Source organism: Staurois parvus, unplaced genomic scaffold (genome assembly GCF_062004578.1).
Source record: "Staurois parvus isolate SC_StPar_1 unplaced genomic scaffold, SC_StPar_1.0 ptg000441l, whole genome shotgun sequence".
In the NCBI taxonomy this organism is placed as follows: Eukaryota; Metazoa; Chordata; class Amphibia; order Anura; family Ranidae; genus Staurois; species Staurois parvus.
Window position 1 is genome coordinate 2022851 of NW_028318237.1, and position 25783 is coordinate 2048633.

The window sequence follows — 25783 nt, forward strand, 5'->3', positions numbered from 1 at the left end:
CGCCTGGCAGTACTAGGGTCGTTGGTTCGAATCCCAGCCACGGCACCACCTGCCTGGAGTTTGCATGTTCTCCTTGTGCCTGCGTGGGTTTCCTCTGGGTACTCTGGTTTCCTCCCACACTCCAATGACATGCTGGTAGGTTAATTGGCTCCTGTCTAAATTGGCCCTAATATGTGTATGTATGAATGTAAGTTAGGGACCTTAGATTGTACACCCCTTGAGGGTTAGGGACTGATGTCAATGTACAATATATATGTAAAGCGCTGCGTGAATTGAAAGTACCTGAAATAAATAAATTTCATGTCAATAGCACCTTTAGAAATAGATTTACCTAAACAAAATGTTGACATGTTCCATACTTATTTTACCTGCTGTATCTCAGTATCTGAGATCTCCAGCTCATCTGACAGTATCTTTGGCACAAAAGCCGGTAAGGATCTGCAATAAAGTTTTCTAAAATCCTTGCAAAGTATATTTGACCTGGAAGGAATTTATTTTTTTCTGGCGTTCGACTTTATGCTCAGTGGTCTATGATGATCCTGATATAAAAAAACCTCATAATTTATTCCAATAGCATCCTTTTTCTTTTGTATCTGTATAGGCACAATATGGCAAACAGGGCCGAATAAATATTTAATTTCCCAAAGGCAGTGGCCTGGAAAAATCCACATTATTTGTCAGAATCGGGGTCCTGCAGGAGATCAATAACTGCTGGGTCAGGCAGAATGAGGTGTTATATTACACGGCGTACTGGAAGCAATCTTTAGCTTGAATTTAATATGCCTGCATTTCCTTCCACTAAGGAGTAAACACTGAGAAACCTGCTGCTTGGATAACAATATCCCACAAGCAATTAATCCACAGGGACCATGATGCTATTGCTAGATAATTAAAAAAAAAACAAAAAAAAAACACAGGAAGTTTAAAAGGAAATCTATGGGGTTTTATGGTTTCAGATATTCTATGCTAATTACATTCACCTGTGTATCAAAAAGCTCATCAATGTATGTTAATTTTGTAAAAGCCTTGTTTCTATGTATAGCTGGTAATTGCATTTGTACATGGGGCGGCCATATATACTCATTACAAATGCCATGCATGCCGTATTTCTGGTAGTACAGTTACTTTGCTCTATGGCCCCCTCAGACCTATGTACCTATGTGAAAAAACCACAACCATTCATCCCACCCCAGTACACAAGTACAGTAGGTGCCAAAAGTCCAGCAATGGAGCACGACACAAAGCATAAGTCACGTTGTGGTGCACCATGTTAAAAATGCCTTTTTCGTATGTTGCTATACATTGTCGGCCCATAAAAAAAAAAAAAAAAAAAAAAAAGGCGCTGCCATGAAGCCGAAGCTTAGCCAAAACATTTTTTTTTAAACAATCAGCACAAAAGGACACTACTTCAAATCAATGTGACATGTGCCCTGTGCTGCTGGCTGCAGATTTTGTTGACATCCTCTGTCCTCCCACCCCAACAATAATTAACTTCTAACGCCACGTGTGTGTGTGTGTGTGTGTGTGGGGGGGGGGGGGGATATTATTATACAGTATTTATAAAGCGCCAATAGTTCGCTCAGCGCTGTACATTACAAAGGGGGACAGAACATGTGACAGAACAATACCAATACAATGCAAAACATGAGGGGATTGAGGGCCCTGCTCTTTCGATATGATACAAGCCAAGGGACCTGTCATGCATACTCAGCCAGAATGCCAACTATGCCTGCCCTTTCCTCCCCCCCTCCTCCATTCAGAGAAGCTTTGATGAACAAAAAGCACTTTATGAATGGAAGACAGGGGAATGAAAGATCTTCCTCCTCTATTCATAAGGGGAGGAGAGAAAGAAAGAGAGAGAGAGAGAGAGAGAGAGAGAGAGAGAGAGAGAGAGAGAGAGATCGTAGGAATGAAGATTTCAACTAACTTTCACTTCATTGTCCCTTGTGCTGATATTTTTAAAACAAGGTTTTGACTAAGCCTAGGCTTTAACACAAGGCATGTTAACTTGCAAAATACTCCACACTGAGGGGCATGTGGAAATAAACCGAGAGGTCTAAGGGGGGCTCCTACTTACAGGCTTTCAATTCAATTCTGAATTTTAATCAGAGAAACGCACAAGAAGGAAACTGCAGCATGAAGTCTTCTTGCACATTCATGCGCACAGTGTTCATGTAAGTGAATGAAAATGCATCGGCTGTAGGACACACCTGCACAGCCAAGGTTGACCAGTATGCAGGGACAGGTGCATGGAGGTAGAGCCTGTGCATCCAGGGCCATGAATCTGTCCCTGCTTTGCAGCACTAACTCACTAACGACCTACTAAACGCCAAAGCCAAGGGCGACTACTCTGTCCTCCTTCTCCTGGACCTCTCTGCGGCCTTTGACACAGTCGACCACCCCCTCCTCCTTAATAAACTACTCTCCCTTGGCATCAGAGATACTGCTCTCTCCTGGTTCTCATCTTACCTATCCCGACGCTCCTTCAGCGTCACCTACAATAGGGCCACCTCCCCCTCCCCCTCTCTGTTGGGGTCCCCCAAGGCTCTGTCCCTGGACCCCTTCTCTTCTCCATCTACACCTCCTCCCTGGGCACACTCATACACTCCCATGGCTTTAATTATCACCTCTATGCTGACGACACCCAAATTTACCTCTCCACCCCTCTCCTCACCCCCACTATCTCCGCCCGCATCACTCACCTCCTAAACGACATCTCAGACTGGATGTCACTCCATTTCCTCAAGCTTAACCTCTCCAAAACCGAATTCTTCGTCTTTCCCCCTGCCCACACCCCCCCCCCCCCATCCTATCTATCACCACCACCAACACCACTATCATTCCCGCCCCGCAAGCCAAAGTCCTTGGCGTCATTCTTGACGCGAACCTCTCCTTCCTGCCTCATGTCAAATCACTTACAAACACCTGCAGGCTCCATCTCCGCAACATTGCCAAGATACGCTCCTTCCTCACCCCAGACACCACCAAACTTCTTGTACACTCCCTCATCATCTCACGCCTTGACTACTGCAACTCTCTTCTCACTGGCCTACCCAAGTGCAGGCTCTCCCCGCTCCAGACCATCCTGAACTCAGCGGCCAGACTCATCCACCTCACCACCCGCTCCACCTCTGCCACCCCCCTCTGCCTCTCCCTCCACTGGCTCCCGATTGCCCAACACATCAAACTTCTAATCCTGACCTACAAAGCCGTTCATAACACTGCCCCTGACTACCTCACCAACCTGATCCCCAAGTACCACCCTACCCGTACCCTTCGCTCCTCACAGGACCTCCTCCTATCCTGCTCCCTGGTCTCCTCCTCCCATGCACGACTGCAGGACTTCTCCAGGTCCTCCCCTATCCTCTGGAACTCACTGCCCCAATCCATCCGACTGTCGCCTTCCCTCCCCACATTCAGGCGCTCCCTCAAAACCCATCTCTTCAGGAAAGCCTACCCCACCCTCACCTAACGGCCATTCTCCCTCATTCCTCCCACCACTTCATCCCCCTCAGCCACATCCTATTGTTCCACTACCCCCTCCCTCCTAGATTGTAAGCTTGAAAGAGTAGGGCCCTCTTACCCCTCGTACGCTGTCTGTTTTTGTTGTACTGTGCCATGTATTGTCCCCCTATTGTACAGCGCTGAGCAAACCCTTTGGCGCTATATAAACTCGATGTAATAATAATAATGCAGCACAAATCCAACACACACACACAGGAAAGGTGAAATCCCCTGACCTTTTTGCCATCTGTATCCCACTGGTGAGATTCCCCTTCAATTTCTGTCCTGTTGACCCAAGAAAGTGAGGCAAAATGCCCTAAGAGTTGCCACCAGAATTATATATATATATATATATTTTTTTTTTTTTATTATGCGCCAACAGTTTGCTCAGCGCTTTACAATATAACGGGAGACAATACAGCAACAATACAGTTCAATACAAGAAGGTTAGAAGGGCCCTGATCCTTGGAGCTTACAATCTAAGAGGGAGGGGCTGGTGGTACAACAGGTAGTAACTGTGTATGTGTATATATTTTTTTTTTCCACTAATGGAACTGTTGACTTCTAATGCTGTTCTGGTGACAACTATAAATGTTGCATTTTCTGTTCACACTCTTAGCCCCAGTGATAGTGGTCACCAGGACAAATAGAGGGGATGAATATCCCAAATGAGGACCCAGGCAGAGAAATGAACCTGACAGGTGTCAGGCAGTTACACTTTAACCCCCGGTCACATCAAGCCCGACTTTGAAATCATGCAACTTACAGTGAAATCGCACGATTTCAAAGTCGGGTGAGATGCAGATTTCCAGTGCGGTTTGCAAGATATCTGACACAGATGTCTATGCAAATCGCACCAAAAGTAGTGCATGGTCTACTTTAGAAATCAGTGCGGCTCCGACCAAGTTGTAGCCACACCGATTTGACCGCTGTAATTGCGGACAATAGGGTGCGACTTCGCATACGATTTCCAGATCGCATGCCAAGTCGCACTCAATGTGACCGGGGTGTAAGGGGTTATGTACAGTCTATAGTGATATTCACTGCAGGTTAAGGTGCGGTGGCTTCAACACACATCCTTCAACATGGGACAGGGAATGCAGATTTCTGCAAATCACTTGGTCAGAGTCAGCCAGGCCTACAACCTGTGTGAATCAAGTATGTTCCTTATTACCACTTGCCTACCGGGCACTTATACCCCCTTCCTTACCAGGCCAATTTTCAGTTTTCAGCGCTCTTGTACTTTGAATGACAATTGCGCGGTCATGCAACCTTGTTCTCATATGAAAATTTTCACCATTGTTTTCCTCACAAATAGAGCTTTTTTTTGGTGGTATTTACTCACCGCTGGGTGTTTTATTTTTTGCACTATAAACAAAACAAATTTGAAAAAAATATTGCAAACAGGTAATTTTTCTCCTTCACTGATGGGAACTGATAGTCGGCACTGCCGGGCACTGACTGGCGGCACTGCTGGGCACCGATCATCAGTGCCCTGATGATCGGTGCCCTGATGATCGATGCCGATCCCTGCTCTGACAACTGCTGGTTCTCGGCAGTACTTTCCTCACACTCTGACAGCATGAGGAAAGTGCAGCCGAGAACCGGCAATTGCATTTCCCGGTAATCAGCGTGTCATTGGACACGGCTGATCACGTTGTAAAAGGCCTCTGTGATTGGCCTTTTACCCCATCACATGATCATCTGTGTCCGTAGGACACAACGATCACGGAGAATGCAGAGTGCGCGCCCCCAGAGCGCGTTCTGGGAGGACGTCATATGACGGCCTCCCAGAACTGGCCGGCCGCAGTGCAGCTGTCATTCGGCTACCTGCAGTTGGGAACTGGTTAAAAGGAAAGAAGTGACCATCCTGGTGTAGACTGAAGCAAAGGAGGCACAAACATTGCAAATGACTGCATAAACATTTTACCCTTAAGCCGGCCATAGATAGTTCGAACCTCGGCCTATTCAGCAGGGACCGGCCTAGAATTGAACCATCTATGGGCAAGCTGATTGTACCCAAGTCAATCGATGGATCAACTTGGGTACAATCAGCATGTGGGATTTTTACGCGAAATTATTGCAAGCGGCTATAGCCGGATCGGAGCAGAAGCTGCTCGTCTGAAAGCGTTGGATCATGCTTTGCTGGGTTTTCTTGCCTTCCTCTGGATCAACTGTGTGTATTATAACTTTTTTTTTTTTTAATGGGTGACCTGGATGGACTTTTGTCTTTTTTCAGCCAGACTATGTAATTGGACTATGTAAAAAAAATTTGAAAGGGGCCTTCTAATGGCCATGGCAGGTAAGCAGGCCTGTGGACTGAAGTGTCTCTGGGAGATAAACATTTATATGAGTTTGCCTACCAGGAACTACTAAAGACATAAAATGTGTCAGTTATGTATAAGTTAACCCTTTAACCTCCCTAGCGGTATGATTATTTCATATTTTTGGTGCTGAAAGTGGTACAATTATTTTGCATGGAAATATGTAGTTTTTTTATTGTAGGCTGTAATTTTTAGGAATAACTCACTGAAATCTGTCTGAACAAGAGCCTAAATCATACATTTAATTCAATAATATAATCAAACCAAAAACACTGAAATGTGAAATATAGCGCCAAGTTCGCACATCACTGAGCAAAGTCGCAGAATCGTTTTCAGTGTCTGATGATGAATTTCCCCCACGAGTCCTTATCACTCAATTCTGCAAGTGGTTCTGATTTACTATCGCTGTTCTCTAGCTGATCTAAAACGGCTTTTGACCTAAAGGGACGCTTTTTGGACGCCATGGACTTTTCTAAGTTTCCAGGCAGAAAGAACAATCAAAATGCAGACAGGGGACAGGACAAAGCACTCGGGACAAAATGTACGTGAAATGGGTTGAAACAGCAATATTTTACCATGTAAAATCGTTTTGAAAAAAATGACTTTTAAAAATTTTCAAATTTCCCTCCGCCGGCAGCGCCCGTACATCCCGACGTCACAGGGACCGGAACACAGAAGCCGGATGCCGGCATCGGCCGGAGGAGATGGCCGGGGACGCTGCAGGGGACACATCGCGGGAGCGAAGGACAAGGTAAGTGCTGCAGGGACTCCCTATGCAACGCCGCATGGCAAGCCCGAGTGTAGCTCGGGGTTACTGCTTTTGGTACTGACATTTTACCCCGAGCTACACTCGGGAATACCGTTAGGGAGGTTAATAGGAAGCCACATTATCCTGTCACCCTCACAACACTTTATATGCAAAAACCATGCAAGCAAACTTACCTGTCTTTTTATTTTTATCCACGTAGCAATATTTGATCTCGTAGTCTTTTAATAGATCTTGGATATCCTAAGAGAGAAGGAAAAAAGAAAACAGTACACTTAGAATAAATAAAAAAAAAACAACTCCATCTGTGATAGAGAACAGATACTGCTGATGAGACATATGGAATGGAGCTGGTGTTTACTTAAGAAATTGCTTCAATGTCAAGTATTTATACAGACACAGCTCCTGCAAACACTTCTCACACTGGAAATGAGATACAAAACATTTTGTTTCATTCTTTAATGAAGTGAAAGTGTTTTTTTTATTTTCGACAAAGCTGCTAAATTGTGCGCTTAATGAGCAGTCCCTCCCCAACACCGAAAAATGCTGGATGGATTTGGTGTTCTGCCTTCAGCTGCAGGATCCATTAGATGGTCATCCCACACTGCTTGCTCTTCATGCCGCTATTAATAACACGTATCGATTCAAGTAGGATGCAGCTATCAGAAGAGTTTCTCAATGGAGAAAAAGGAATTCAGGGGGGGGGGGGGCTGAGCTTGGACTACCATGAACCTGTCCACGACTGACCTCCTGTTAAGTTCCCCTTGGTCTCAGGGTTCAATATTTTTTTAGATTCACTGGCCCAGAACCAGCATGCAGCAAGTAAAGCCAGAACTCCTGGGCCAAATGTTTATTTTAAATGCAGGAAAAATAAGTGAGCGCTAGGTAAAATCAACACTGACAGCAGCTGTACACCAAAAAAGGCACCATATAAGACCTTTCAAAGGACACACATACAATACAAAAGGGTGCAGCGCTCCTGGAATCTATAATACATGAAACTAATAAATACTATGTTAAAGTGATCATGTGCAAAGAAATATATACGCTACTAATTAATAGTGCTGGAAATCAGCTACCTGGTAAGCTGAACCCCTATGACTACGAGCAGTAGCTCGAAACGCGTCAGGGCAGAGCTACAGCAGGTGTGGCGCCACGGTGGCCATCCTGCTTACGTTTATGGTCAGTAATCCTTTATTTTACTCCTATCTGTACCGCTTACCTGTGAACGGAATAAACATCCTAAAATACTGCACTATGTGGGCGCCTTTGTTCTTTTGAGCTCCTTTGGGAGCTGACTACACAGAGCAAGCTACATCCATTGCAAGGTGATCCTCAGGTGTGGCAGTGTCATCAGGGAGTGTGGTATACAGTGATCAGATCTGACCAGATCCTTCTGATGATATTGGATGACCTGTGATCTCTACAGTTTATGCGCATTTGATTTGCGTATCTGGTGAGTGCGCAATCATATTATATCACCTGACCTACGGTCTCCGTCATAGGACATCCTTACATCACTTGGGATCCCACCCTCACCTCTTCTATGAACTTTTATATTTGATTTCTATTAATTAGTAGCATATATATTTATTTGCACATGATCACTTTAACATAGTATTTATTAGTTTCATGTATTATAGATTCCAGGAGCGCTGCACCCTTTTGTATTGCAAATGTTTATTTTAGGTTTGTAATTCAGAAACACAGCCAAAAGGATTGGCATGACAATCAGGCGTTTAGCTTCTTTTTTTTTTTTTGCAGTTGGCAATGACACTCTCCATATTTCTCTTTTTTCCCCCCTACAAATCAGCAGTGGAGGTGGCATCCAATTTTACAGCTGAAATCAGGTAAAAATGCCATTTTAGTGCATGGACTTGGCTCCGGCTCACATTCTTGTGCAATTCACATGCGATGCGATTTGAGCACAATCATTTTGAATGGGCTCATATGGCACCGCATCGCACCAAAGACATGCATGTGTCTTTTCTGGAGCCGCATTGCAACCGGATCGCATTGGTCATTTTGTACCATGCAAACCGGTACAACCTATATTTGGGGTGTTGTTAACTTTGTATTGACACCCGCATCAGATCGCAATTGTAGATTGCAATGCGGTGAGGGAAACACATAGGGATCACGGCGTTTCCTGCTACAAAGTGTGAACCTAGGCTATTACCCGAGTCTGAGATGTCAATAAATCCATACAGAACTCAGGCACAGGTCTGCCCAAACTAGGAGCTATCAAGTATTTTTCAAGCGCACATGTACTCTTGAACGTACAGGCGTACCTCGGTTTACAAATTTAATTTGCTCTGCGGGACTTTTCGTATTGCAAAAAATTTGTAAACCGAAACGCGGTTTCCCATAGGAATGCATTGAAAACCAATTAATCTGTTCTGGAGGTCAAAGTTATTAAAAAAAGTATTTTATCTGTTGAAAACTTTTTATAAAGTCACTTTAAAAAGGCATAAATACTGTACAGGTACATAATACAAATTAATTCATAAATGCAGTGAAAACCAATTAATCCGTTCCGGAGGTCAGAAAAAAAAAAAAAGAAAAAAAAAAGTTTTATCTGTTCAAAACGCTTTATAAAGTGCACTTTACAGGCATAAATACTGTACAGGGACAGGATTAAAAATTAATTCATACAGTGGTACTGGGTCCCGGCTCGGACTGCTCACTTTAACTAGTTGCCGACCGCAGATAGCCGAATGACGGCTGCACTGCGGCCGGCAAGTTCTGGGTGGACGTCATATGACGTCCTCCCAGAACGCGCTCTCCTGCGCGCCCCAGGGGGCGTGCACCCGGCGATCTCCGTGATCGCTGTGTCCTACGGACACAGCTGATCACGTGATGTGGTAAAAGGCCAATCACAGCGGCCTTTTACCACATGATCAGCGGTGTCCAATGACACGCTGATCACAGGGAAATGCAAGTGCCGGTTCTCGGCTGCACTTTCCTCACGCTGTCAGATCGTGAGGAAAGTACTGCCGAGAACCGGCAGTTGTCAGAGCGGGGATCGGCACCGATCATCAGGGCACTGATGATCAGTGCCCTGATGATCGGTGCCCAGTAGTGCCACCCGCAAGTTCCGCCCACCTGTGCCCAGCAGTGCGCCCACTAGCTCCGCCCACCTGTGCCCAGCAGATCACCCACCTGTGCCCAGCAGTGTCACCCACCTGTGCCACTCTGCAGTGTCACCCACCTGTGCCCAGAAGTGCCACCTACCTGTGCCCAGCAGTGTCACCCACCTGTGCCACTCTGCAGTGTCACCCACCTGTGCCCAGAAGTGCCACCCACCTGTGCCCACCAGTGCCACCCACAAGTGCAGCCCAGCAGTGCTGCCAGTCAGTGCCACCAGTCAGTGCCCAGCGGTTGTGCCAGTCAGTGCCGCCAGTCAGTGCCCAGCGGTTGTGCCAGTCAGTGCCGTCTATCAGTACCCATCATCAGTGTCACCTATCAGTGCCGCTCATCAGTGCTGCATATTAGTGCCGCCTATCCGTGACACCTCATTAGTGCTGTCTATCAGTGCCCTTTAGTGCTGCCTATCAGTGCCCATCAGTGCCGCCTATCAGTGCCCATCAGTGCTGCCTCATCAATGCACATCAGTGAAGGAGAAAAAATTACCAGTTTGAAAATTTTTATAATAGAAACAAAGAAACTTTTTTTTTCACATTTTTTGCACTTTTTTTATTTATAGCGCAAAAAGTAAAGCGCCCAGTGGCGATTAAATACCACCAAAAGAAAGCTCTATTTGTGAGAAAAAAATTAGCAAAATTTCATATGGGTACAATGTTGCATGACCGCGCAATTGTCAATCAAAGTGCGGCAGCGCTGACAGCTGAAAAGTGGCCTGGTAAATAAGGGGGTATAAGTGCCTGGTAGGCAAGTGGTTAATCCAACTGGCGGAGATAGGCGTTTCCGGAACAGTGGTCTACGTGGGGACGTTTTGCACATTTGGTGGTTGTGCTCGCGATTGATAGGCTTCAGGTCTAGGGTTTTCGGTTTGCTTCATATTACGGTCCGTAGGGATGCAAGGGTTGCCCTCCTGCACTGCCCAAATTTTGGGTCTGTCTAGGTCTCAGCAGAAATTGGCATCCTACCTATTTATTTCGGCCGAACGTGCTATAGCTCAAGCTTGGAGAACCCCTTCGGTTGTCTTCCAGGGGGTGAAGACCCGGATGAATGCTATGTTGATCAATGAACAGAGGTCTAGCATTCTTCATGATTCTCATCCGAAATTCCTTAAGGTTTGGGAACCTTTGATACGCTATTCCTTGCCTTCTACTAGTTATGGCCTCTTATAGTCATTGCCTGTGCTGGCCCTGGATCCGTGATTCTTCTAGTTTTCCTTTCCTCCATGTTTTCTTTCTGATTCTTCGTTTTTTTTCTCTTTTCTTTTTCTTTCCTTTTTTTTCCGGTAATATGATGGATTGCTGCTGCTATTATTTGGTTCGGCTTTTTGCCATCCCTCCTTGATGTCATTAAACATTCCCTTAATTGGCTAATACAAGTCAGCAGGATGTATCTAATTACGTGTTATTGTTCTGCTCTGCCCCTGCGTGGGCGTATCTTGAGCTGCTTGTATTCTTAAAACAAAAAACTTTAAAAAAAAAAATCGAAACAGAAAGATTAATTCATAAATGCACTGAAAACCAATTACTCCGTTCTGGAGGTCAGAAAAAAAAGTCTTCTGTTCAAAACTCTTTATAAAGTGCACTTTACAGGCATAAATACTGTACAGGGACATGATTAAAAAAAATAAAAATTTGTAAATGCATTGAAAATCAATTAATCCGTTCGTATTGCAGAAGAAAAAAAAATTGTAAACCGAGACATTATTTTCAATGGATTTTCAATCGTAAACCGAAAATGACGTTAACCGAGGCGTTCGTAAACCGAGATACACCTGTACACTATTTCTGTACTGAGACATACAAAAACATCCATATACTGTAGTAACCAAGCTCTGGCAGCAACATTTTATTGCACGTTCAACTTCGACCAACCTGCTGGTTACCTTTGAAGTGGACCTAGCGCCATATATTTTTCCTCTTGAATTCATGCATGTCAAGTAATTTGTAAGTGTAACACTTCCAGGTATTTGTTCCATCTCACAGAGATCACAATATTTTCTCTGAATATACCTTAATTTCCTTTTCTCCCCAGAAGGACGGAACCATCTTTACTAAACCATCACCCAGATTTGCCACCTATGCCTTGGACCAAGATACTGACAAAGAGAGGACAATCATATGAATCTTGCTACCTGTGCAGGTCCTGGCTGTGTTCACAAATGCCTGGACACAGATCAGCCACCTGCTACAGCCTCTCACCTTGTGACTTTCTTCCTCTTAGCTGCAGCACATTAAAGTGCTTTTTTTTTTATATTTTTTTTTTTCTTAAGAGAAATGTTTTTGTTGCTGGGCAAAATAAAAATGCAAAACGCTGGAAAAACACACTACATGCATTTCAGCTGCGTCTCCACTGAACTCACCTGTAGCAAAAACGTTGCTTTTTTTAATTTAAAAAAAGTCCCAATCCTTTCCAAAAACGCAGCCGCTGAAAAAAGCCTAGATGTGAACGCATCCCATAGGGGACCACGTTAAATGGACTGTAGTGAGTTTCTGCAAAAAGCACTAAAAAAACTCATTGGTGTGAATCAGGCCTAAAGGTTGAGGGTTTTTTTTTTATCTTCATGCATGAATGTAAAAAAAAAAACGAAAAAAAAAACAACACCTTCTGTGTACAGTGACCTCCCTTCGATCCAGTGATATTCATAAGAGCCTCTGCTCTACGGGACGCTACTTGTTCATTGGCTGAGATAGCAGCGGTAGGCCATTTGCTAACGCTGATGTCAATCACAGCCAGAGAGCCAATGAGGACAAAGTGGGTCCTAGCTGCAGCTCTGTGTGTCTTGCGGATGCATAGAGCAGCAGCTCGAGAGCGAGCAGCAATCAGTAACTCCAGATCAAGGGGCACTGCTCGAGGGGGAGGAGCCAGGAACACCGACAGGGGACCTGGGAAGAGGAGGATCGGGGCTAACGAGGTAAGTATATGTTTATTATCTAAAATAAAAAAAAATAAAAAATCTTTAATGACATAAACCAGTATTAAACTCGAAAAACAAAAATTATATTGTATGCTTTCATCTTTAAAAGTACTTGCAAAGGCTATTTTTCTTTTACATAAAAATAAAAGGTATGCTTACCTACTCTGTGCCATGGCATTGCACAGAGAGGTCCCTTAACTCTTTTCTTCTCCTCCTCCTTCTCTATGGGTGTACACACACACACAGAACAGCTACACCCCCTGTACTTTCCTCACAAGATTTGACTGACAGCAGCAGGAACCAATGGCTCCCACTGCTCTCAGAGCCTCCTGTGAGACCAAAAAGAGCACGGTTGCAGACAGGGACGCACTGGATCGAGGATTGAGAAGGTGTTTGGGAGGGGTAGGGTGAGTAAGAAAATGCGTTAAATTAAAACAAAAACTTGAGTTTATACTCATCACCTTAACTGAACTGGAGATCAGGGACCTGGAAGGGATGTCTAGTAAGGATGTCCAAATCACAGAATTGCACCTACACCAGGAGATATATATGTATATGGGCAGCACAGTGGCTAAATGGTTAGCACTTCCATCTGGCAGTACTAGGGTCGTCGGTTCGAATCCCAACCACGGCACCACCTGCTTGGAGTTTGCATGTTCTCCCTGTGCCTGCGTGGGTTTCCTCTGGGTACTCCGGTTTCCTCCCACACTCCAAAGACATGATGGGAGGTTAATCGATCCCTGTCTAAATTGCCCCTAGTATGTGTATGTATGAATGTAAGTTAGGGACCTTAGATTGTACGCCCCTTGAGGGTTAGAGACTGATGTGAACATATATATATATATATATATATATACACACACACACACACACACACGCTGGTGTAATAAATTCATTTTCCAGGTGCTATTCATGTACACAAGATTGTATGAAAGTTATTTGCACCAAAATTTCACCATTTCGCTCATCCTGTCTCTGAGCTCTGCAGGCAGATCCTTTGACCACATGGCTTTTTGCTCTGATACAGTATGTGAGGCCTTTTAGAGAGGTGTTTGCCTTTCCAAATCATGTCCGATCAATGTAATTTACCACAGGACGACTCCAATCAAGGTGTAGATACATCTCAGCAACACTCATGAGAAATGGGAGGCACCTGAGCTAACATTTCAAGGTCTGAATACTTGCGCCAATGTGACATTTCACTTTTTTTTTTTTTTTTTAAAATAAAACATTTCTAAAATTCTGTTTTCACTTTGTCATTATAGGTACTAAGTGTAGATTAATGAGAAAAAAATATATTTAAACAATTGTTTTAAGCTGCAGCATAACGACATTGAAAAAAAGTGAAGGGGGTCTGACTACAGGCAGTGCCCAAGTTACAAACATCCGACTTGTACTCAAGAACGGAGGCAGCATGATGTCATACTGGTCCTGGAAAGTGCTGGGCAGCCATCCTGCTGGTCACCACATGCTGCCACCTACTGTCCGGTGGACCTGTCAGCAATCCCACATCACTGCATAGCCAATTAACCCTTCCCTGTGCTATCCAAAACCAAGTATTTTTTTGGCTGGAGTGACACCTAACATTTTTTTTCCTTTCCCAACTTATATACAAATTCAACTAAAGCGGAGCTCCAACCCCCATGATCAATTTTTTAAAGCGTGCTTGTTAGAACTTCTACTTTAATATTTGCATACTCTTAGGACTGTCTTCTTTCTTTTAAAATAATATATTACCTGATCTTGGAAGCAGGCAGTGGCCATCGAGGTTGTGGGCATCTGAAGCCCGCTTGTGTTTATTTCTGGCTACCCAGCATGCACATACCAATCTCACGCCTGCGCAGTAACGACACTGCGCGGCGCAGTTTGTGCACGACAGTTTGCCACAGTAATAGTGTTGTCCGTGGAAGTTTGTTGTTATGGCAACCTGTTAATCAAAAACAGCACCTAGCTCCTGCCAATCGCATCTTTTTATGGCAGCAAATACTGCAAGATTTGATTATTAGGCTTCCCGGAGACTCCTGGGATAGAGGACACCAATATCCCAGGAGTCAATGGGACTTGCCTAATGACATCATCGCCTAGGCCAGTGGTCGGCAAGCCGCGGCTCGCGAGCCACATGCGGCTCTTTACACACTTTAATGCGGCCCTTCTGTTTGCCGGGCGCCCGCCCCAAAAGTCAGGACTCTGCAGCTAGCCCAGCAATGGGCAAACTATGGCCCGCGGGCCGTATACGGCCTGGCGGACCTTTTAATCCGGCCCGCGGAGCGTGGCAAACATTGGCTGACAGGATGTAGGCGGGGCAGCGCGACAAACTCCTCTCCTCTCACAGTCCGCCCTGAAGACCGGAACGGCGCGGGAACACGGCGAGAGGAACGCGCGGAGCAAAAGGTAAGTGAATTGACACAATATGAGGAATGAATTACTATAGGGGGGATGAATTACTATAGGGGGGATGAATTACTATATGGGGGATGTATTTTCAGTTTTAAAAATGTGGCTCTCAAAATAAATTTAAATCGTGGTTTTGGCGAGATTTGGCTCAGTTGAAAAAAAAGGTTGCCCACCACTGGCCTAGGCAGCCGGGACAGGAAGTGCCTCTCGAAGACAGCAAAGAAGGTATCTACAAACTGAAAAAAAAACAGTACTGTAGACCGAGGGGCGTTGCAAAGAGAGGACTATTAAAAAAAAAAAAAAAAAATTGCCGTTTTGAGAACGCTGGTTGTTAGCTATGTAAAGTCATGTTAAAAACATGAGCTTTTCAGCTTTTTTTAAGCGTTTTTGCATTAGCGTTTAGCTGCGTTTTCCCGTGTTTGCGTTTTTTTAACTGAAAAAAAAATTACTTTTTTTTTGTTGATCAAATAAGTCCAAAAACGCCGGTTTGTGGCATTTTACAGCGTTCGGCCCCATGTACACGGGACACTTCTGAACGATGGAAACTGACTGCTGGAAAACGTAGGTTAAAAACCGTCTGTTTAGCCGCATTTGCATAACGCGTTTATGTTTAGAAGTGTTTAAGGATAAGCACAGGAGAACCTCCCAAATGCCCAGAATGCACTGAAAAGTGGTAAATTATTAACTATTTCAGACTGTTTCAGAGAAATACAGAGAGTAGAAGCAGAGACAGCAGTATGTGTTGAGATTAGCTTAGGTGTGAGTTGCTCATTAACATTTCTTTTGTTTAGAAGGGTGGGAAAGGTGTCTGGTGGAGGGAGTCATTAAGGCCACCTGGCAGGGGGTCTTCATGAGGAATTTGAGGTGTGAATGGTCATTAACATATCTTTTGTTTCCAAGGGTGGGAGAGGTCTGAGGTGTGAATGGTCATTAACATATCTTTTGTTTCCAAGGGTGGGAGAGGTCTAAGGTGTTAATTGATCATTGCAATGTGTGACAAGCTTGGTAGGAACATCCTGTGTTCAGGGTTTTCTCCATTTGAGTACCTTGAAAATGCTTTGCATGCATTTTCCATGATGAAAAAAGGCTCTGGACAGCATCGGGAACTGGAAGAGTTTAAAAAAATGTTCAAACACTTATAAACGAGATTTGCCGCGTTTACAAGCATTTTGCGTTTGAAACGCTGATAAATCGACTGCCGAAGTTTTCTGCATTCAAACAACTGTAAACGACGATGTGTACACGGACACATAGGAAAACATTAGGAAGAGTTCAGGGGCTGCTGAAAAAAAACGCAGAACAGCTCCTGAACGTGAGTTTACCAGCTGCAGTGTACATGGGCCCTTTGAGCGTTTTTACAGATAAAAAAACACCTCTAGAAACCCACTAGTTTTGGGGGTTTTTTCCTGCCAAAAAACATTGATTATCTCCTAGATTGTAAGCTGGAAAGAGCAGGGCCCTCAATCCCCATGTTTTGCATGTTTTGCATTGTATTGGTATTGTTCTGTCACATGTTCTGTCCCCCTTTGTAATGTACAGCGCTGAGCGAACTATTGGCGCTTTATAAATACTGTATAATAATAACTGATTACAGCCTATGTGTGTATGGACACATAAGATAACATGCTGAAGAGTTTGACTGTAAACTTTGACTAAAAAAAGTAAAAAACGCCAAAAACAGCAACTGTAAAACCGTCAAACCTGCATGAGGGCTAAGAACAACCCTACAGAACCCACCTTGTTCGTAATGCGGGGAATGCCTATACTGTACCTTATGCAGGCCATCGACGGGTCGTGTATCGGCCGAAAAACGAATAATCGGTCGTTCTTTTGCCATCAATGCTTACGAAAATCGGCCGTTTTTCATAGATTTACCAGCACGACCGATAAAAGAAACGAGAAGGAACCGCGAAAATCGTCCGACGACATTGCCCACGCAAATCGTCCGATTATTCTTTTCGGTCTACGGCCTGCATTACAAGGCAATTCCTCAAGCTGGGACCCCAAGTGTCCATTAGTACTCCAACTGCTGGTTTGATATTATAGTAAAGCCTTCTGGAAACCTATGACATGATTATAATATCCAACAACCAGGGACCCGACCCCGAGGTTGCCATTCAGGGGGTAAAAAAAAAAAAAAAAAAACGAAACATAAAAGAATGAAGAACAAATCTTCCTAAAGCGTATGAGACACAACATATGCGAGCCGGGCTCTCCAACAAAGAGATGGATTTTTGCCATTACCAGGTCTGACGGTTCCTCTTATTTCTGTAGAATGAGCTGTCAGACATTACATAAATAAAATATAACGCTAGGCAGCAGAGCGAGAAATTTCCTATCCAACAAAAGACCCGGGCTCTAACCATTCCTGATAGAAGCATGCGGCATGAAAGACTCGATGAGCAGCCCGCAGCCAGCCCTGCTTTCGGATTAGTCTTGGATACACACTCATGGATAGTAGAGAAGGGCACTCGAAGGGAAGGCTTTATCTCACCAACTAGTTTCAGCTCTCTTTTGCATTTCCTCACTAGAATGCAAATTCAGCTCGTCCATCTGCTAGGCAAACAGGAATGACACTGGATCCCTCAACAAGCGCCATCTGGGACTACAGTGTACAATAACAGCGTGGGATGCAGGGAAATCAGGTGGGCTAATGTGACTCTAAAAGCTCGCTGTGATAATCAAAGTTGGAGCGAAACCATCGAAGTCTTTAAAGCGGAACTGCGCTGCATCTGAGCACCACAAATAAAAAAAACCAAAACGCTATTTTATTCATTCTTAATATTCAAAGCAAACGCCCCCCCCCCCCCCGTCCATTTATGTCTCCATGTTTTATTTTGCTGGGAAATCACCCCCTAGAATTTCTGGCTGTGGCATGTGCTCAGGGTGAACCTGCTCTCATCTGTGAAAAGCACAGGGCGCCAGTGGTGGACCCGCCAATTCTGGTGTTCAATGGCCAATGCCAATTGAGATCTATGGTGCACAAGGCCCACTAGAGGACGTCGGGCCCTCAAGCCACCCTCATGAAGTCCATTTCTGATTGTTTGGTCAGAGACATTCACACCAGTGGCCTGCTGGAGGTCATTTTGTAGGGCTCTGGCATTGCTCATCCTGTTCCTCCTTGCACAAAGGAGCAGATACCGGTCCTGCTGATGGGTTAAGAACCTTCTACAGCCCTGTCCAGCCCTCCTAGAGTAACTGCCTGTCTCCAGGAATCTCCTCCATGCTCTCGTCTCCTGGAATCTCCTCCATGCTCTCGTCTCCTGGAATCTCCTCCATGCTCTCGTCTCCAGGAATCTCCTCCATGCTCTCGTCTCCTGGAATCTCCTCCATGCTCTCGTCTCCTGGAATCTCCTCCATGCTCTCGTCTCCTGGAATCTCCTCCATGCTCTCGTCTCCTGGAATCTCCTCCATGCTCTCGTCTCCTGGAATCTCCTCCATGCTCTCGTCTCCTGGAATCTCCTCCATGCTCTCGTCTCCAGGAATCTCCTCCATGCTCTCGTCTCCAGGAATCTCCTCCATGCTCTCGTCTCCAGGAATCTCCTCCATGCTCTCGTCTCCAGGAATCTCCTCCATGCTCTCGTCTCCAGGAATCTCCTCCATGCTCTCGTCTCCAGGAATCTCCTCCATGCTCTCGTCTCCTGGAATCTCCTCCATGCTCTCGTCTCCTGGAATCTCCTCCATGCTCTCGTCTCCTGGAATCTCCTCCATGCTCTCGTCTCCTGGAATCTCCTCCATGCTCTCGTCTCCTGGAATCTCCTCCATGCTCTCGTCTGCTGGAATCTCCTCCATGCTCTCGTCTGCTGGAATCTCCTCCATGCTCTCGTCTGCTGGAATCTCCTCCATGCTCTCGTCTGCTGGAATCTCCTCCACGCTCTCGTCTGCTGGAATCTCCTCCACGCTCTCGTCTCCTGGAATCTCCTCCACGCTCTCGTCTCCTGGAATCTCCTCCACGCTCTCGTCTCCTGGAATCTCCTCCACGCTCTCGTCTCCTGGAATCTCCTCCACGCTCTCGTCTCCTGGAATCTCCTCCACGCTCTCGTCTCCTGGAATCTCCTCCACGCTCTCGTCTCCTGGAATCTCCTCCACGCTCTCGTCTCCTGGAATCTCCTCCACGCTCTCGTCTCCTGGAATCTCCTCCACGCTCTCGTCTCCTGGAATCTCCTCCACGCTCTCGTCTCCTGGAATCTCCTCCATGCTCTCGTCTCCTGGAATCTCCTCCATGCTCTCGTCTCCTGGAATCTCCTCCATGCTCTCGTCTCCTGGAATCTCCTCCATGCTCTCGTCTCCTGGAATCTCCTCCATGCTCTCGTCTCCTGGAATCTCCTCCATGCTCTCGTCTCCTGGAATCTCCTCCATGCTCTCGTCTCCTGGAATCTCCTCCATGCTCTCGTCTCCTGGAATCTCCTCCATGCTCGTCTCCTGGAATCTCCTCCATGCTCGTCTCCTGGAATCTCCTCCATGCTCGTCTCCTGGAATCTCCTCCATGCTCGTCTCCTGGAATCTCCTCCATGCTCGTCTCCTGGAATCTCCTCCATGCTCGTCTCCTGGAATCTCCTCCATGCTCGTCTCCTGGAATCTCCTCCATGCTCGTCTCCTGGAATCTCCTCCATGCTCGTCTCCTGGAATCTCCTCCATGCTCGTCTCCTGGAATCTCCTCCATGCTCGTCTCCTGGAATCTCCTCCATGCTCTTGAGACTGTGCCGGGAGACACAGCAAACCTTCTGGCAATGATGCGTATTGATGTGCCATCCTGGAGGAGTTGGACTGCCTGTGCAACCTCTGTAGGGTCCAGGTATCGCCTCATGCTACCAGTAGTGACACTGACCCTAGCCAAATGCAAAACTAGTGAAAAACAGTCAGAAAAGATGAAAAAAGTCAGTGGCCTCCACCTGTAAAACCATTCCTGTTTTGGAGGTCGTCTCATTGTTGCCCATCTAGTGCACCTGTTAACTTTATTAACACCAAAGCAGCTGAAAATGATTAACAATCCGCTCTGCTACTTACCTGACCAGAACAATATCCCGGGCGTTCAACTGACTTGACGCTATACTCTGATTAAAAAGTGTTCCTTCAATTTTTTTGAGCAGTGTATTTGACATGTATGAACAGTAAAGGAGGAAAGAGAATCACCAGCATCTCCAAGCCATTTTCCGTTTTTGGTTCTTACAGGTCACAGCAAAGGATGGACTAATTGCAGATTAAAGCAGATCTGTCACCTCAGCGACATGGTCCGAATTAATGTGAGAACTCCATATGCGGCTTCCTATGGGGGCACTGGTAGGAAGAACCAGGAGGGCTGGTGTGGGGACCCGAGAAGAAGAGTATCGGGACTGTCTGCGCAAAACAATTGCACACTGCTGGTAACCATAACATGTTCACTATTTTAAAGATAAAAAAGGAACCTTTAGGCTACGTTCACACTAGTGTGCAGGCGGCAGAGAGGCGTTTGGGAAGCGTTTTTACCGCTTCCCAAACGCCTCTGCCAATTCTGCACATGGTGCTGTTCTAACGGGAGCATTTGCGTCGTGGCAAAACGGACGCCTCTGGTCGAGTCAGGAGGCGCTGAAGCCTCCTATTCTAGTCTATGGTGCCGCTCCGCAAATGCCCGGCCAGTGGTTGCGGGGCGTTTGCGGAGCGGTAACACCATTCAAACTGCATTATAGGCGTTTGTGGGGCGTTTTTAACACTCGGCAAACGCCTAGCAACCGCCGCTAAACCGCGCATGCGGCGCGTTAAAAAACGCTCCGCAAACGCCAGACCAACGCTTGCCAAACGCTATAGGGGCATTTGGCAAGCGTTGGTAAAACAGCCAAGTGTGAACGAGCCCTTAGAACCCCTGGTACACAGTAAGTCTTTTCTCTTTCGTCCCAGCGGGCTGAACAAAAAAAAAAAAAAAAAAGAAGACTGATTGGTGTACAAGCGATGTGCAGTGATGGCACCCGCTATGCTATTGTTTCCCCCCCCCCCCCCGCCAGAACACACCAGCCAGCACTCACAGCTCACACTCAGACAGGCAGCTGTACACACAGGCCAAAAGTCAGCTGGTTTCTACTAGAATAGCTGATTTCAGTCGATATCTGGCCCATGTGTAGCCAGCCTTAGGCTACCTTCACACTAGCTTTGTCGGCAGGCGTCAAAACAGGCGTCTGGGAAGCATTTTTAACGCTTCTCAAACGCCTATGAAAATTCTGCACATGGCTGCACACAGTGCTGTTCACACGGAAGCGTTAGCGTCGTGGCAAAACTGACGCCTCGTGTCCAATCAGGAGGAGTTGAAGCCTCCCATTCAAGTCTATGGTGCTGCTCCGCAAATGCCTGGCAAGAGGTTGCGAGGCGTTTGCGGAGCGTTAATACCATTTAACTTCATTATAGGAGTTTGTGGTGCAGTTTTAACACTTGGCAAATGCCTATCGACCGCCTGAAAACCACGCATAGGGTGTTTTGGGGAGCATTAAAAACGCTTCCCAAACGCCTCTCTAATGCTATAGGGGCGTTTGGCAAGAGTTAGAAATAAAGTCACGTGTGAACAAGCCCTTAGGGCTGACATGTCAACATCAATAGGGTGTAATCAGTGGCCACATGCTGGCTACACAATGTTGAGATTGCCATACCAACCCTAAACAGTGACAGCAGCCAATAGGGTGCATTAATGCTCTATATACGGGTGAAACTCAAAAAATTTGAATATCGTGCAAAAGTTCATTTATTTCAGTAAGGCAACTTAAAAAGGGGCCAAGAGAAAGCCCAGATAAGACGCTTCTGACGTTTGTTGTTCAGGAGCGGCTTGACAAGACGAATACGACATTTGAAGCCCATGTCCAGGATTTGTCTGTGTGTGGTGGCTCTTGATGCACTGACTCCAGCCTCAGTCCACTCCTTGTGAAAGTCCCCAACACTTTTGAATGGCCTTTTCCTGACAATCCTCTCCAGGCTGCGGTCATCCCTGCTGCTTGTGCACCTTTTTCTTCCACACTTTTCCCTTCCACATAACTTTCTATTAATGAGCTTTGATACAGCACTTTGAGAACATCCAACTTCTTCTGCAATTACCTTTTGAGGCTTTCCCTCCTTATGGAGGGTGTCAGTGATGGTGTCAGGTCAGCAGTCTTTCCCATGATTGTGATTCCTACTGAACCAGACTGAGAGACCATTTAAAGGCTCAGGAACCCTTTGCAGGTGTTATGGCTTAATTATCTGATTAGAGTGGGACACTTTGAGCCGAGAATATTGCATCTTTTCACAATATTCCCATTTGCTGAGATTGCGGATTTGAGGTTTTCATGAGCTGTAAGCCATAATCATCACAATGATGACAAATCACGGCTTGAACTATCTTGCTTTGCATGTAATGAGTCTATCTCATATATTAGTTTCACCTTTTAAGTTGCTGCACTGAAATAAATGAACTTTTGCACCATATTCTAATTTTTCGAGTTTCACCTGTATGTATTCATTTATTGTTTAGAAGGTATACGGTTTCCTTTTTTAGTGCATTAGCTGCTTTTATTATTAAACGCTCGAGTACTAATTTTACTGTATACAGTAGAGCAGCCTTTCTCAGCCCCAGATATTCGAATTTTTCGAGTTTCACCTGTATGTAAACAAAGCATGACTGATACAGGAGCCTCTGCCGGCAAGAACCCACATCTGTTCATACGCCCAATTAAATAAGCCCTAACAAGACTGTAGTGAGCGGGTTTACATATATTGTAATCTCTATACACCACTTGCTTTGAGGTCAGTGGACCTGTTCTAACATTTCTTCACCCAGAGAAGAGACTCGGGAACATTAGTACAGAAGAAATTTCTTAAATGCACTAATAGGAAACATTAATGCGGAATTCGGCAGCAAATTGGTCAGAGCGAAAAGCACGAGCATCCACCGGCAGCAACAAATCAGGATCAGAAATTGGGACCGCCTTAAAGGCCAAGTTCACCTTTTGGAACATATTACATGTTCCACTCATATTTAGGATTTAACGTGTAAAACGTTGAGCTCCTGCCGCCAGTTCCAATCAGTGTGAAATCAAGCAGGGGTTCTCCTCCCCACACCCACTGTCACCATTTAAAAACAGTGCTCCGCCCACACGACTACATCATTCATTCAGTTTCCTATGAATGAATGAACCACTGTGGCTGACAGCTGGTAGTTCTGAATGAACTGTGAGGGCGCTGATGAGAACCTTTGTAGTTCATTCACAAGCCCTGCAGCTTTCAAACTGACAGTCTGTACGTCGGTTAACCTCGTCGCGCCGGCCGCACGCAAATGTGCGGCCTCCCGGCATTCTGGGCCTTGACGCCGATCGGCTGCACATTTGCATGCGATTAAGAAAAATATATGTGCTGAGAGCGCGTTCCCTGTGCACTCCTAGCACACGTCCGGTACTCACGGAAAGGTCCCGATCTCTTCTTTCGATCAGGACCTTTTTCGATCATGTGACCGCCATGACAGCGAATCACGGCAGTCGCATGACCTTAAAATCCCACCCCCGCCTCCTGAAACCCTTAAAGGGCTGGGAGGCACCGGTGCCAAGGGGTTAAAGTGGTTCTAAAGCCTTGAGCCCGGGTTTACACTGATGCGGTGCGGAATTTGTGGCGTTTTCTGTGCGAATTCGCACTGCATCAGAATCGCACCCCGTTCATGCGAACTGCTGCGGGTGTGTACGTTAAGTTAAACACCCCCAAATCGGCCCGCAAAGCATGGTGCGATGTGCAGAATCGGATCGCATAGGTGTGAATACCCATGCCATCCGATTCTAGTGCAGACCCAACAAAAGTCCTGCACCTTTTTGGTGCGGATGCAGTGCGATTGGAGCCATACACAATGTATGGCTCTAATCGCACCACACAATTCGCACAGGAATGCAGTGCGGTTCTTGCGTGAATCACACGCGATGTACCGCACCGTATGAGTGTGCCTCAAGGATAAGTTCACCTTCGGAAACACGTTACATGTTCCACTAGTTTTTAGGGTGGAACATGTAACATATTCCCATAGCTGCAGCCGCCCCCCACACACACATGTAATATGGGGAGACTTCTCCCCATACAATCTGTCAAATTTGAAAACAGCACGGCCGTGCAGGGCTCCACCCACATGGCCACGTCATTCATTCACAGACTTCCGTGAATGAATGAACTTCAAGTTCCGGCAGCTTTAGCGGCTCTCGGCTTGTAGTTTTCAATGAACTACCATGGCACTGTGGAGCTCTGTGGCAGTTCATTGAAGCTTCATGTCAGAATATCTGCTTGGTGATACATCCCCCACACCCCGATAAACATCCCCCACACCCCGATGCATCCCCCACACCAACCAGATATTCTGACAGGTCTGCAGGAGAACTGCATGGCATCAGCGGTCCACTGATCGCTGGTGCGATGCTTTCCAGGCTCCTGTAGACAAAAATAATAAATAATTATTATATCTGCAAAAAAATGTGCATTTACTATTATTTCCTAAACATTTAACTTGTCCTTTAAGGTTTTCACATTAATTAATTCTATGCATTAAAGTGAAAAACATTCTGCGCAGCAGAATCCCCAGCCCCCGCACCTCATTCTTACCAGAGTTAGATTTGATCCAGCGATGTGCACGAGAGCAGCGGCAGCCATTGGCTTCTGCTGCTGTCAATCAAATGCTGTGCCGAGCTGCCCGCACTGTGTCAATGGACGCAAACAGGGCAGCCCAGGAGCGAGCCAACACGGGTAGCCCCATGGAAAGCGACCGAAGAGGAGAAGCCTGGAGTGCCGATGGGGGACATGAGAAGTGGAGGATCGCGGCTTCTCTGTGCAAGATCGTTACACAGAGCAGGTAACTATGACATTTGTGGTTTTAAAAATTTTTTTCCTTTCTTAAAAAGGAGGCTTTAAAGCGATAGTAAAAAAGAAAAAAAAACACCTCCTGCAAGATAAAGGCATAATATGCTAGTATGCATTGCATGGGCAGCACAGAGGCTAAATGGTTAGCACTTCCGCCTGGCAGTACTCGGGTCGTCGGTTTGAATCCCAACCACGGCACCACCTGTCTGGAGTTTGCATGTTCTCCCTGTGCCTGCGTGGGTTTCTTCCGGGTACTCTGGTTTCCTCCCACACTCCAAAGACATGCTGGTAGGTTAATTGACTCCTGTCTAAATTGTCCCTAGTATGTGTATGTATGAATGTGAGTTAGGGACCTTAGATTGTACACCCCCTTGAGGGTTAGGGACTGAAGTGAATGTACTATACATATGTAAAATGCTGTGTAAAATGACAGCGCTATATAAGTACCTGAAATAAATAAATACAAGCACATTATGAAGGACTTCCCTTGAAAGGAAGAGCACCACCCTCCAGCAGAGCACCATCATGGCTCCCCGAGGTTTCCATCATTACCCGGTCTTCTTTCCGGGATCGCAAGCTCTGGCTGACTGACCGAGTTGCGATGACATCACTCCTACGCATGCGCGCGAGAGTCCCAGGCCACGGCACAGTGCTTTGAAGGAACAGCACAGGCATGCCGTTCCTTGAGAGCGCATGCGCCGGCTATCAGAAGGGTGTAATATCTCCTAAACAGTTCACATTTAGGAGATATTAATTGTACCTGTAGGTAAAATTATTAACAGAGAGTTTACTACCACTTTAGTGTCGCTTCAAAAGGTCTTGACTACAGAAACCTGACATTGCATCCCTGATCACGGGCGCAATGCTCTCCAGGCTCCTGCAGGAAATTAAATAAAAAAAAAAAAAATGCACATT

General features: G+C 45.9%; 1 protein-coding gene across 1 annotated transcript in view; it reads right to left on the reverse strand.

Annotated features, from left to right (window-relative positions):
• The window catches only part of RAVER2 (ribonucleoprotein, PTB binding 2), a 68836-nt gene extending 43347 nt beyond the window's left edge, over positions 1–25489 (reverse strand). The window contains exons 1-2 of the mRNA XM_089687943.1: positions 25421–25489; positions 6771–6837 (exon numbers count right to left, since the gene is read on the reverse strand). Coding sequence (XP_089544069.1) covers positions 6771–6837; positions 25421–25489 — 136 coding nt within the window. The remainder of the gene's footprint in view (positions 1–6770; positions 6838–25420) is intronic.
• Positions 25490–25783: the final 294 nt, after the last annotated feature.